This window comes from Lutjanus erythropterus, chromosome 11 (genome assembly GCF_056507025.1).
Source record: "Lutjanus erythropterus isolate fLutEry1 chromosome 11, fLutEry1.hap2, whole genome shotgun sequence".
In the NCBI taxonomy this organism is placed as follows: Eukaryota; Metazoa; Chordata; class Actinopteri; order Lutjaniformes; family Lutjanidae; genus Lutjanus; species Lutjanus erythropterus.
In genome coordinates this window covers 40,697,501-40,712,500 of record NC_139327.1, presented here as the reverse complement: position 1 = coordinate 40,712,500, position 15,000 = coordinate 40,697,501, and the positions used below count along the sequence as shown (strand labels likewise).

The following is a 15,000-nucleotide window of genomic DNA, read 5'->3' as shown; positions in this document are numbered from 1 at the left end:
AAGACAAAGTGGCAACAACAACATCATAAACAGCAACAACAACAGCAGCAGCAGCAGCAGGGAGAGAGGAGACGCTGCCGGCTTCTGTTTCTAGACAGACGGACTGTCTGCCCTTTAGCTGCACACACACACACACACACACACACACACACACACACACACACACACACACACACACACACACACACACACACACACACACACACCAACACCAGGATTAATGCATTTTGGAGAAATGTGTTCTGACGAATGTGTGCACATGCAGAAACAAAACAAAACAGCTTTTTGTTGGGGATTTTATGCAGAAATGTGTCTATCGATCTATTTAACTGAAACTGCAATATGGCAGATTATGATCTTCAATTCAATATCATTTGTTAAAGATGAAATGTGTGTCCAAATACCATTTTAAACAAAATATCATCATGCTGCATAGATGTCTTGGCCTACATATTAAATATCATATATTCCTGCTGTTTGGTAGAATCAAAAAAAGAAAAATCACAGCATAATTATTTAAATGTTTTCAATGAAAATAAAAATAAAGATTATAATTCCTTGTGGTACCGAAAATCATATCGCAATTGCAGTATCAGTCAACAATAACCGCAATTAGATATTTTTTCAAAATCATACAGCCCTAGCTGAATGATTTTGAAAAAAACAAAAATTAAAAATTAAGTAGGGCTGAATCAGATTTTACTGTTCAAAACAAATATTCAATGATTCGTCCTTTCTTTTTCCAATCCAGTGCACCAAACTAAACTCCTCTATCAGCCTACATGAGTGTTTGAATACCTGTCTTCATCATCTGTGATGTGAAAACATCAGATTTAAAAATATATATATTTCTTGGGGCTTTTTCATGCTTTTATTTGTATAAGACAGGTGAGGTGAGGACAGGAGAGGGGGAGAGAGAACGCAGCAAAGGGCTGCACGTGGGAGTCGAACCCACGACTGCTGCAGAGGACTCTGAGCCTCAGTACACTAACTGAGCGACCAGGTCATCAAAAACATCAGGGTTTCTTAAAGTCAGAGAACTTAAAAAGTGTGCCTCTGCGCTGCTCGCTCTGCGCTGCACGCTCTGCGCTGCACGCTCTGCGCTGCACGCTCTGCGCTGCTCGCTCTGCGCCGCACGCTGCGCGATTTGCGCTGCACGCTCTACGCTGCTCGCTCTGCACGCTCTGCGCTGCTCGCTCTGCGCTGCACGCTCTGCGCTGCTCGCTCTGCGCTGCACGCTCTGCGCTGCTCGCTCTGCGCTGCTCGCTCTGCGCTGCACGCTGCTCGCTCTGCGCTGCTCGCTCTGCGCTGCTCGCTCTGCACTGCTCGCTCTGCGCTCCTTTACTCCGTGAATTGAGGATTCATTTAGACCAAACCAGAGTTGGTGATTGTTGGACAGTGGAAAGATGAACCAAGATGTTTCTGTTGAGTTGTCTGAAGTTTCTGTAAAGTTTGAATGAAGCTGATGACGATGATGATGAAGGATTCTGGTGAGTTTGCTGAGATCAATAAATCAGCTGTTTCTGCTTAAACCAAACGTCTCTTCCTGTTTAAAAAAAAATCTCTCTGACTGTAGTGATCCTTTCCATAATGTTGTCAGACACTAACAAGAACAATCTCAGTCTGTCAGAGACAGAAACAGTGGTCAGCTGACCTGCGCTCCGCGGTGCGCTCTGGTGAAGCGTCTGACGGCGCATCAGCTGTCCTGCGCTCTGTTTCTATCACTCTTCTCTGCTTCCATCACTGTTAGTTTTGTGGTTTGTGGTGATTTAGAGACTCGGTTTGTAAAGTTTACAGTCTGTCATGATGTTGCATTGATCTGTGGACAATGATGCAGATAAAAAACAAGAACTGAAACTTGTTTACCGACCACTCGTTTATCTTCTCTCATCAGTAAACAGAAACAACATGTTGGTCACCAGAAGATTTTTTAATAAGTGACCCAGATGATATAAAAATATATTTTTGTAGTGTTTTTGTAGCTTCTATCTGTTTTATCCTGTGATGCACACTGACTGACAAAGGAAAAAAAAAAAAGACAGCATGACAGGAGGACTCTCAGTCGACTGACGGGTCTCTGACTGGTGATACAAATCTTCACCTTTTAAAGGGCAGCCATAAAATGAATTAACATAATTTGATTTATAGAGAACTTTTCAAGCTATAAGCTCAAAGTGCTTTCCAAGGTCAGAAAATTCATTACCACCAGTGACATTAGTGTTGAATGTAAGGAAAATACTGAAAAAGTTGAAATAATGAAACATTAAGAACTGATTCAGGGAACTGTTCTGTTTTTTTCAGTCAAAATGTTATTTGATTTCTTTCATCCTTCATTCCTCTGCATTTGTCCTCCAGATGTCACGATGTCGCTGTGCAGATGTTTTATTTTCTGCCTGATCAGAGTCAGATTTGGTGAAACTCTCTTCAGAGTTCAGACTGTTTAACAGGATGCTGTTTGTGTTGTTCACTGCAGCATTTACACACATAAACACGTGTAAACAACCTGATGATTAAACATGTCATTTAACACCTGAACGCATCATCGTGGGTTTGCATGTAACATCACATAAACGCAGCACAAATAATATCAATAAAATAAAATTTTAAAAAAACACAGGACGCACGCACACACACACACACACACACACACACACACACACACACACACACACACACAAACACACACGCACACACACACACAGATGGAGGATGAGAGGAGATGCCAGACTCACCAGTGGTCGTGCGGCATTGTTGCGTTGCCGTCGGTTACTGAGCATCTCGCTCAATCCAACACACAGCACTCCTCTCTCTCTCCCTCTCCCTCATTCTGTCTCTCTGTCTCTCGCTCATAATGCCGTGGACCAGCAGGATTAAAGAGCGTGAGAGAAGGAGAGAGAGAGAGAGAGGGAGAGAGAGAGAGGGAGAGGGAGAGGCAGATGGAGGAAAGCGGGAATACTGAGAGGAAAAGAAAAAAGAGAAAGAGAAGAAAACAGGAAAACCAGAGCAGAGAGAAGAAGAAGATTCTGCTGCAGCCACAGTCTGATTTTATTTCTCCTGAAACTGAAGTCAATCAGTCGTCCTCTAAAAAAATAACAGCATCACGTTTCAGCAAATAAAACACAATCTGTTGACAGTCAACTGACAGTCACAGCGCCCTCTAGCAGCCAGAGTAATTATGACTCTTGTCCATCAGGAGTAAAAGAGGAAGTCAGGTGATGTTCTTACAGTACATCAGAGGTGGAACCAAGTCTAGAGACAGAACCCAGTCCAATCAGTATCAGACTCACATCACTCATCCACATCCCACAACACCACGTTTGCTTTTCTATTTGTAACGGGAACGATTTGCATCTTAAAATAGCAAACTTAAGCTCTCAGCAATGCATCATGGGTAATTATACAAATGAGGCTCATTTCTGAGCCTATCAGCTGCTCATGTGAATGTCACAAGACACAATCCTACAGCGTCCCACAATAGATGAAGGATTCCATCAAACAAGTTACATTAAACAAACTAGACAAGCTTTCCAGTTGGTGAACAGCTGACACACGTTTCACCACTAAACTGAAGGTCAGTTATAATCTTACATAACCAACAAAAATAACAACAATAATAATAATAATTTACAGCAGAATAAGTCCATATATGCAGGATTCAGATAAATCTGATAAAAACAGGTGAATGACTCTTTTAGATGAGTTTGTTTCTGTCTGTGGTGTAATGCAGTTTCAAAGGGACCCACTGTACACTATTATGACAAACTCATAATATTATTCATTTTATTAATATTTATTCATTTCATTGACTGTTTTATATTCCTCTGCACTGGCAGTTTTCCATCCTGTTGTGACAGAATTTCCTCAAATTTGGCACAAATGTCCCCTCAGACTCAAGGATGAACTGATTAGATTTTGGAGGTCAAAGGTCATTGTGACCCCACTGAACTCATTTGTGGCCATAACTCAAGGCATCAGCTCTCTTACTAAGCTAACTTTAGCTGTTTACTCAATCAATCAATCAATTAATCAATCTACCAGACTTTATTCATATAGCACTTCTCACATTCACTTTGTAATGAAATAAAGAACTAAAGAACTAAAATCTCAGTGATGATTAGAAACAGGAACAGGAAGTGAACTGAGGAAATACCAGATGCAGGATAAAACTAAAAAGGGAAATAAATTAAAATCAATCAATTAATTAAAAACTCTAAACAGAGGATAAAATGTAAATAAACGGTAACTTGTTAAGAGGAAAACAATCCATAAAATACAAATAAATAAGATAATAATAAATAAAATAAAGTAATATTCCATCTAACAACAAACAGACTAAATGTATAAATAAATAGACAATAGATACATACATAAATAAAATTAAGTTCAATTTAATGCCGCTGAAAATAGTTCCCAACGAAATGCATCATTTCCTGCAGTTTGTTTTAGGAGTTTACTGAAACTTCTTTAAAAATGAAACTATATATCTGTGAGGAGTTTTCAAAGATTCACACCTTCAGTAGGAACCAATGAGCTGTGAGCCACAGACAGGAGGTCAGACAGCACTGACGGACAGAAGAGCAGTTTGATGTTGGAAAATGCAGAATAGTTTCACACTATTTTCCTTATTTGTGCTGCACACAAACCTGAGGTGTGACGCACACACAGCTGAGACAGAGACATGGAGGATGTATGGACAGATTTGATGGACAGATGATAAAGTGTGAATCAGAAGAAAAAACGCTGCAGGGAAAAGAGCAGAATATTCTGTCAGAGAGACGGGTCACCTTCCCTCAGGCACACACACACACACACACACACACACACACACACACACACACACACATCAGTCACGTGTGTGTGTGTGTAGATTTATGAGGATATATCCACTGATATATATGTTATATATGTTCTATATCAGCCTGAAGTTGAACTTTTGACCTGCCTCTCAGCCGTTTCTCTGAAGTCACTCGGTTCAGTCAGAGCAGCTTTTCTTCTCGATCACACTTTAACACACAGATTCTTTTAACTGACAGATTCTTCAGTTCAAATCTGAGGCCTGAATTCTTATTAAAATCTCCAGCAGCTTCTTTTGCTCCTCATCATCACACCTTGATCCTGCAGCTTCAGGTGAGAGTTAAGGTTTATCTTTACCAGCGTATTCCTGCTGTTCACCTCATGATCCTTGTTGGATTAACAGAGAGGGTCAAACTGTTGCTGAATGAAAAATTTCTGGAGTTGTAAAATCCTGTCTGTGAGAACTGTGACTAAACCTGCTAATGGCAGGTGACTGACTCCTGTCTTACTGCCAGCAGACGAGTTTAGGCAAATATATTTCATGCAACAAAACAGACACATGTTTGATGTGATTCAGGGTTTGGAGGAACATTCAGTCAGTGCTGTTACTCACCGAGCTCTCAGGGCGCTGACGGTGGACTTATCAATCCTGCAGACAGACAGACACAGACAGACAGACAGACAGACAGACACACAGACAGACAGAAAACAGAGACAGTCTGTTAACATATATTGCACTCAACGCTCTGTGATAACAGGAGGAACATTAAGACGTTACTGAGGCGAAGAGGAAGAGATTTACATCTGAATACTCTATTAACCTTAGTAACCGTGTGTGTGTGTGTGTGTGTGTGTGTGTGTGTGTGTGTGTGTGTGTGAGCGAGACAGACGGAGGTGTGATGTCAGAGGTTCACAGCAATAAAAAACCTATTTATTAAAGTGCTGCAGCAGTAAATCACACATTTACAGCACACACAGACTGAGAGGTAAAGCAGCTATAAAACATCATAAACTACAAATATATATGTATAAAATAAATATTAAATGATGTTTCTGATATGAGAATAAAGCCTGTTTGTGTTCTGGGGGAAAATTCTCCTGCAGGAAGCTTCAGGCTGATTTTCCTCCTCCTGAGAATCGGAGGAGAAAATGTGTGTCGGACTTCAGGTCGTACTGAAGTTTGACCCCGAGGCTGCTGCAATAACTTCAATCATAGCTCACATATTTCTGTTGACAGACATTAAAACGGACTGTTAAACCCTGACGTCCAGTTCTCACAGAACCAGATTCATTTAACTTCTGCTTTTGTTTTTTCTCACTGCACAGTAGTTCTGCACAATTAATCGCAATAAAATCCCAACATGGCTGAGTGCAATATCCAAACTGCAGAAAAGAAAACAGCATTATGATGAAACACTGTAGAGCTGCAGAGACGACCTGGCCTAAAAATATTTGTTTAGTTCAGACTTCAATAAATATCACTTCAACATTTTAATACTTTTTTTTTTTTTTTTTTAACAGTGAAAATAAAAAAGTATGCCTGTACACTTCACCTGTTTTCATGTTTGGACATATTTTTCAACCAGTGATCAATCTGGCAATAATCTTTCCACTAATCAATTTGTTGTTTGGTCCATAAAATGTCAGAAAATTATGAAAAATGTTGCTTAAAGTCCTCAAATGTCTTTTTTTGTCCAGAACTGTGAAGTGTACAAAAGAACCGAAGCTCCACTCTGCAGAACAGATCTGAGCTGTGTTAAAGTCTCTCCACGTTCTTCATGGAACTGAAGTGTGAGGTTGAATATTTAACTCCTCTTTAACCATTAACACTCCAGTTTGACTTTAGAGGTTAATCACAAATACAGACGAGGAGGAGGAGGAGGAGGAGCAAAGGGGAATAAAGAAGAAGAGGAGAGAAGAGGAGGAGAGGCGTCTCTCAGGAGGAGGAGGAGGAGGAGGAGGAGGAGGAGGAGGCGTTAAAAGCCTGCCTGTACGATGACTCTGTGAAAACTGAACTCCCACAGGTCATAAATAACACAGTTATACTGCGCACACACACACACACACACACACACACACACACACACACACACACACACACACACACACACACACACACACAACAAGAAAAACTGATTCATTCTAAATCTTTATTGTCCAAAATAAACATTAATGAATTTGTTTCCATTGTTAGAAGCTTTATCTTTCTGTTCTGATCAAAAGATCAATAACGATTGATCATCACAGAGTTGTGTGACAAACCTTCAGTTTTTAACTGACAACAAACTGTAAATTGTTAATAATGTTTTTTAAGGTTGGAAAAGTGCTTGAAACTGTAATCAGATTACTTCTGTAATAAAACACTGTCTGACTGAATTAGTTCACTTTTTAGTTAAAGAAATAAGTCAGATATTTGCTGAGCCAGACTGTACAGGAAGTTAATGACTGATCATTAATCGATTAATTATCAAATAGTCTAGAAATATGAAATAGTTTTGTCTGGTGGAGCCATTTATTGGATAAATAAACTTAAAATAAGACAAAAATGAAAAAATATGCGTTTTATACCTTATTAATTATTAATGACTGATCAAATAATCAATTGTTATCAGTTCAGGAAAATGTACAAACTTCACAACTCTAACAGGAAGTCAGGTGTCCTTACAGAAAGGTGATGCATTTAGAAACATGAACATTTGTTGTATTTTCCTTTAATTTGTCTCCTGTCTGTAGGATTCTGTCATAAAACATAATTTTGGTTGATAAAAGCAAAATAACATCTGATTTAATGTGACGAAGAGGAGAAATAATCATTTTCTATATGAATATGTTATTTACCAAGTTTAGTTTCCTGCTGCGTCATGAACATTACAGCCTCATGATGGCGCTAATGTGGCTAATGCAGAGTCATCCTAAACCTAAACTCTGTACAGCACACTCCACCTCTTCAAACATTCATATGAACACATATAACAACCATATGAATGTTTATAACAACATGAGCACAAGTTTAGCTTAATGCTGAAGAAACAGTTTGTGTTTTAATTTAACCACAGATCAAGGAAGTAAACAGACAGCTGAGGAAGAGGAGGAGGAGGAGGAGGAGGAGGAGGAGGAGGAGGAGGAGGAAGAGGAGGAGGAGGAGGAGGAGGAGGAGGAGGAGGAGAGTGATGGAGGTGAGTGGAGGTCTAATATAAACTGCTCCTGCATTATTAAATACAGCAACTCTATTAGTCCACTGACTCTCTGTGAGGACGGCGAGGACGGAGACGTAAAACTGAGACAGAATGTATACTGTACCATCTGTGTTTGCTATGATGACGGAGGAGAAGAAGGAAGAGGAAGAGAAGAGGAGAGATGGACAGAGAGTTCATGTGGAGGGAGAGGAGGAGGTGAAGGAGAGGAATTGATCTGAGAGGCTGGAAAGAGATAAAAAAAAATGAAATAAGGATGTGTAGAAGGAGAGAAGGAGGTATGGAAGGAAATAAAGATCTATTTAAGGAGAAAAGAAGGTATGGGAGGAAATAAGGATGTATTTAAGGAGAGAAGGAGGTATGGGAGGAAACAAGGTTGTACAGAAGGACAGAAGGAGGTAGAGAAGGAAATAAAGTTGCACAAAAGCAGGGAAGGAGGTATAGAAGTGTGGACGGAGGGAACCTGATTAGAAAAAGAAAACAGAGTGAATGATTGAAAAGGAGGCTTGTGTAAGAGTTTACACACACAGAGACACACACACACACACACACACACACACACACACACACACACACACACACACACACACACACACACACACACACACACCCTCTCTCTCAGTGGTCACAGGGAGTCTGACAGGCCGACTGCAGGCTCAGATTTACTGAAGCAGGAACAGAGACACAGAGAGCAGCTACTTTACATTCTGTGTGTATCAGGACTTCAGTCCACATCATCCCAACAGTCGTCCATCCAACACATCGCAACAAATATTACACAAACATTACACAAATATTACACAAATATTACACAAATATTCCTACAGAGAGCAACAAATGTTCCAAACATCTCAAACATCAACAGCAGGAGTTTAAGATCAGGTTTAAGGCGTCAGTCCTGCAGAGAGCGTCTTTCTGGAGCTGCCATTATGAAACAGAGAGCAGTTTAGATTTTTTAGGTAAATGTTTGGTGACAACATGCAGCTTCAATAAAGGGAGGAGTCTGACATTCATGAGCAACATTATGTAACTATTTCACCTTAAAATAATCATAATACAGCTTCAAAAACACATTGATGTTACACTGACACGCCACCAACTCTGTGAAAACTGAAACTGGATCAGATTTTATGAAAATTATAGAAATTGTTTTCTTGTTTTCCCTCTGATGTCCTCTGGCTGCTCTGCTTCAAACCTCTGAGTCTTCCTGATGGACACAGCTTCACTTGTTGCTAAAGTAAGCGCTAACTGCTGCTAACTGTTAGCTCATCTACCTGTGATGACCCTGAACCACTGACATTCATCCATTCTTACTCCAGTTTTTTGGTGAGACTTAATTCTACGACCAAGGTCTGCAACCATTACATCAAAACAGACATTTGTGGCTAAAGAAGGAAAAAGTCTGGAGTGTAACTATTAAATTCTCTCTCTTTCATGAAGACTTTCTCAGTTGGAGAACATGAGAATCACTTAACACTGTAAAAATAAAAAGGTGAAACAACAGAAAAGTCCAATAGATTTTTGAGTTTTCAGCCAATCAGAGCTTTGTGAAGACAAAGATCTGATTCATGTTGGACTCATTTTGTTCCTGCTTCAAACAGCTGAACATGAACTGAATAATCTGAACATCTGATCAATAATCAACAGGAATGTAATCAGATTACTGTGATCAAATAAGTCACATAAAGTCATAACAAAACATCATCAGAGCTGAATTTCAGCTCAAACACTGTTGCTATGCTAACACTACAGCTAGCTACTGTTACTTAACCCAAAGGTTAGCTACTGTTAGCTAACACTGGGAATAGCCACTGATAGTTAAGACTACCATTAGTTAATATTAGCTAACACGATTGTTAGCTACTGTTAGCCAGTTAGTACATTACCACTGCAGGTAGAAAAGTGAAAGTTGGACAGTTTGACAGTTAAAGTCTGGAGAGTTTATTTCTGATTTTAACCCTCCAATGGTAATCACCATGGTTACCAAACAGGAAAGACAGGAAGTTTGGGTTACATGGCTGTGGTCTTTATGTTGAGCTAAGCTAATTGCTCTAATGCCATCCTCAACAGGCAGACATAAGACTGAATGGACACCGTAGAATCAACAGTTAAGTGTTTTTCAAACTTTTCACATCAATTATCTTAACAGCTGTCCATGCATCCAATCAGAAAGCAGGAGCTTTTGTGTGATAAAACTGTGAAATAATGTTGAATTCTTGAGAATACTGACAGTTAATCATTACCTGCAGCAAGAAAATGTTTATTCTTCACTGTCAGTCGGCTGGAAACAGAGACACAGACACCAGAGACAGAATTAACTCTGACTGAATAAATTTCTGTTCTATGAACATATTAATTAATTACAGGAAAAGTTTTCGACCAAATCCCATTTTAAAAAGTGTAATTCTTAAGGTACAGTTCTTCCCAAAATCAAAAATACGTAATTTTCCTCACACTTGTAGTGCTATTTATCTACGACTGATTTCTCAAAAAGTCTGCAAAGTATTTTAATGGACAAATGAATCAAAATATGTAGTTTTGGATGTGGAGTGAACTGACCATTTCACTTAAACACTACAGCTCAACTGCCACGGTGCAAGAAAGTTTTCAACAAAATCCCATTTTAAAAAATAAAATTTTAACTTCAGCCATATTAATTTTCAACAGACCCACAGCAGGTCAAAAAGTTTCATCACCATCAGTCAGCTGGAAACAGAGACACAGACAACAAAACTGCCCGAGAAAGAATTAACTGACTGAGCTACTTTCTGCTCTCTGAACACTACAGGTCAGCTGCAGCAGAGCAAAAAAGTTTTCAACCAAACCCCATTCAAAAAAGTCACATTTTTACCTAACATTAAGATTTTTTTGTTGACGCTGAAGTGATTTATAGAATTTCTGTTAGGAGTCAGAAAATCTCTTTTTGGGTGATCTGATTTATTGACTTTCTGTTGTGTGAACAACTGCAACTGAAACAGAACAAGGACACTCCCCACCAAACCCCATTTAAAAAAGTCAAATTTAAAGTTAATCCCAGATTTCTTCTCATCTTTAACCACAGCAAGTAAGACAGACAGAAAAAAGCTGACTGACATCACTGTGATGTCACTTCAGTGCAGCTCAGACTGGAAATAAACTCAATAATGAATTTCCAACGGATGATTTTTGACTTTCTGTTGTGTGAACACTACAGGAAAGTTCTCCACCAAATCCCATTTAAAAAAAAGCCAAATTCCAACTTCAGTCATGTCAATTTTCAATTTCCTTTGTGTGAAAAATGAAAATGTTTGACAAAAAATTAACTGACTGAGCTAATTTCTACTACAGCTCAACTGCAATGGGGCAAGAAAAGTTTTCCACCAAACCTCATTCAAAGAAAGTCAAATTTAAAGTTAATTTTCAGGTTTTTTTCTCATGTTGAACCACAGCAATTTAGAAAACAAACAAAAATCAACTCAATATTTTTTTTTTTTTTGGGGGGGGGGGGGGGGGGTAATGTTAAAATGATTTATTGACTGACCTTTTGTGTGAACACTACAGGTCAACTGCAACAGAACAAGGACAGCTCTCCACCAAACCCCATTCAAAAAAGTCAAATTTTTATCAAAATTTAAGATTCTTTTTTGTCATTTTGAACCACAGCAAGTCAGAAAGACAAAGAAAAAAGCTAACTGACACATTTTAATATTTTGGGGGGTGTTATGATGTCACCGTGATGTCACTTTGGTGCAGCTCAGACTAGAAATGAACTCAAAGACCCTGAAAGTGTGAGTAAGAGAAGTGATGAGATCATTCGGCCGTTTCTCAAAGGATGGACAGACAGCACACACACACACACACACACACACACACACACTCTTACCATCCAAAGCCTCCGAACGACACGCTCCTCTTCCTCCTCAGCATGGTCTCTGGCTCGCCCTCTCCTCCTCTTTGTCTCCCTTTTCTTCTTATTGTGTCTGGGTTTCCTCTCTCTGTGTATCTGCACCTCCCTTGTTTCTCTCCTCCCTCCTTCTCCTCCCCTCCTCTTCCTCTCGTTCTATCTCCTCATCTCTCCACCTATAAATACTCTCATCTCAGCCAGACGCCCTCCTTTACACGCTCCCACCGCCTCTCCTCTCTCGTCTCTATCCTCCTCCTCCTCCTCCTCCTGCTGCCGTTAATGTTTCTCTCTCGTTCCCACTTCAATTCACTGCACACACAGAAGAGAGACGGGGCGAGAGACCTAAAGAGAGACCAGGAGTGGACTCTCTCACTCTCTCTCTCTATCCACCCTGACAAAGCAGAAAAGGCAGCAGAGACGCCGTTACACTGAAAACTTATCATACATAATAAATGGAGGTAAATGGACGAACGCACGCATCAGTTTTGTGTGTTTCATGTTACGTAAAAGGAGGTTCAGCACAGTCTGAAGCTGCAGCCTCCTCTCACACAAATGTGTTTTCACTTCTTTGTGCAACATTAAATATCTTGTTGCTTTTCTGTGTTCAACAAAGGAGATGAAAAATAAAATAAATAAAAGCAGAAAATGAACCGTAACTGGCCTAAAAACTAAAAAGCAGTCAGTTTACAGGAGTATTATGTCAGTTTTAAAGCAAAGAAAATCTAAAATTCCCTGTTTCCAGCTTCTCTGATGTGAGGATTTGATGTTTTTGGTCATTAAGTTTGTTTCCATCCAACTGTTTTCAGTTTGCACATAAAATAAACCTCTGAAGTGTTTTCTGTTGTCAGAGGTGTAAAAGTTAAAAACAGAAACAGACTTAGTGAATAAATGATGATGTACGTGAAACATGTGATTTAAAGGGACAGTTCATCCCAAAATTAAAACCACATTTATTTAGAGTGAGCTGCAGCGTCAGCAACATCTGCAGGCCAAAATGCTTCGGGATGCATGATTGGACAGACCAACAACCAATCAGAGCAACAAATAGTTTAATTAGTCCAGTGAAGGTTCATATCGGTTTGTTTTAATAATTATTGATCATATAGGTCGTGACTGACAACATGTTGAGTAATCCAAAGCACTGGCTCCCAACCTGGGGTCCAGAAATCACAGGGGGTCCCCAAGACTCTGTCTGTTCCGAGGTTCTCAAAATCAGATCTGCACATGTCGACTAAAATCACAGTTTCAGGACTCGTACACCTTTTATAAAGTCTGTTCAAGTATTTTCAAGGTTCATTTTCAATCTGTTCCAGCTGTGATAAATAACATATTAATATACAAAATGATTATTTCTCCTCTTCATCACATTAAATCAGATGTTATTGTGCTTTTAGCAACAAAAACATGTTTTGTGACAGAACGTTATTGACAGGAGACAAATTAAAGGAAAACATCACAAAGTTTCATGTTTCTACACGTGTCACCCACCTGTAAGCAGACCAACAATTGATTATTTGATGAATCATTAACAATTATTAAGATAATAAACAGATAATAAACACATTTCTTTCTCATTTTTCCCCATTTTTTTCAGTTTTGAGATCAGTAAAAAATAAAAAAGATGTGGGATTAGAGTTAAATTATTTTTAAAATGCACTCGCCTTTGATCTCTCTGTCTGTAGTGAACTATTCCACAAAGGGATTCACTCCAACCAAACAACACAACAACTAATCAGCTGTTTGAAGACTGAAATCAGCTGATTAAATGAGCCGAGCCTGGCGTGCTCCGGATTGGTAGGAACCTGTCATATAACATAACAATATCAAAAATCGATACCACGATAAGATGAACTACTGATATATCACCCGGTGCTACATGAACTGTTTATGTCGTGTATTTAACTGTGCACTGAGCAGTCAGTTCTGGTCGGTCCCCTGTTTGCAGCCTGTACTGCCATCTGGTGCATCAGCTGGTTCCAGTATTTTAGGAAAGATGAATATTACCGGCAGCATTATTTTATAATTATTTGCTGCCACGTGAGGCGCGCAGTGAGTAACACTGACTGATAAACATTAACTCCACGGCTCCAGTGTGTTAAACATTTATCAAACTGCAGGTTTCACAGGCTCAGAACATCGACTGCTATAAATATATGAAACCAGTACAGACTCACTGGTTTCACTTCGGTCGTGCTGTGATGAAACTCAACATGAGCAGACGTGCTACAGACAGTTAATCAGCACATAGCTGTTCTCTCTGAGCACACTCACAGAACCAGGAGAACAACAACAACAACAAGGAGCATATGTGTCGACCTGTGTGATACCTGACCTCTGCCAGGACGGATGGACAGACAGACGGGCAGAGAGACAGGCAGACAGGAACATTTTGTTGTGATGTTAGAGGCAGGCAGACGGAGCAGGTGGTCAGAACAAACACTCAACATGAACACAGAGGTGAAACACAGGCTGCAGCTATTATTGAGCTTCATCATCATCATCATCATTATCATGAACGAACACCGAACAGTGACTAAGGGTGGGCGACACGGCTCTAAAATAATATCATAATATTTCTGGGTATTCTGCGATAATAATATTCCTGATGATGTGACAAAATACTGCTGAATATGTTTGGTTTAGAGTCACAGTAGCTGTTTTGCTCTTCTTCACAGGATTTTTGTACTTTTCTTGTCTTCAATCAACCTGTCGCAGTTTATTTCACGATACTGGCCAGCTCACTGTGCATTATCACATTTATTATATTCCTTCTTAAATTATTAGTGCTCTAATTGAACAATCTATTCTAGTATTTAACAAAACTGTGTAATAATGTGGTTTATTGTATATTTGATCTTTTGTAACATAACCACTTCCTCTTTTTGGAACTAACTCCTCCCCTGTAATATTGCCATTATCACCATATGAATGAATGATACATGAAGCTCGCAGCTCTGTGAGGCTCTGCTTGGACAATATGCTGACGATCAGCTGATATAAGTGTACCGTCAACAAAATGAAAGTAAAAACAGTTACAGTATCAGTGTCCCTGCCTCTGGTTTAAATAAGTCATTTGACTCTGCTGTATGCAATGCAGCAGAGTGGCGCAGCGGAAGCGTGCTGGGCCCA

At 39.5% G+C, this 15,000-nt stretch overlaps 1 protein-coding gene and 1 non-coding gene across 2 annotated transcripts in view; one reads left to right on the top strand and one right to left on the bottom strand.

Annotated features, from left to right (window-relative positions):
• Positions 1-12,041, bottom strand: part of LOC146319608 (rap1 GTPase-activating protein 2-like) — a 35,563-nt gene extending 23,522 nt beyond the window's left edge. The window contains exons 1-2 of the mRNA XM_084730203.1: positions 11,851-12,041; positions 5,408-5,443 (exon numbers count right to left, since the gene is read on the bottom strand). Coding sequence (XP_084586329.1) covers positions 5,408-5,443; positions 11,851-11,894 — 80 coding nt within the window. The 5' untranslated portion in view covers positions 11,895-12,041. The remainder of the gene's footprint in view (positions 1-5,407; positions 5,444-11,850) is intronic.
• A 2,925-nt stretch (positions 12,042-14,966) lies between these two features.
• Positions 14,967-15,000, top strand: part of trnam-cau (transfer RNA methionine (anticodon CAU)) — a 72-nt gene continuing 38 nt past the window's right edge. Inside the window, exon 1 of the tRNA in view lies at positions 14,967-15,000. This exon is cut by the window's right edge and continues 38 nt beyond it. This is a non-coding gene — a tRNA (tRNA-Met).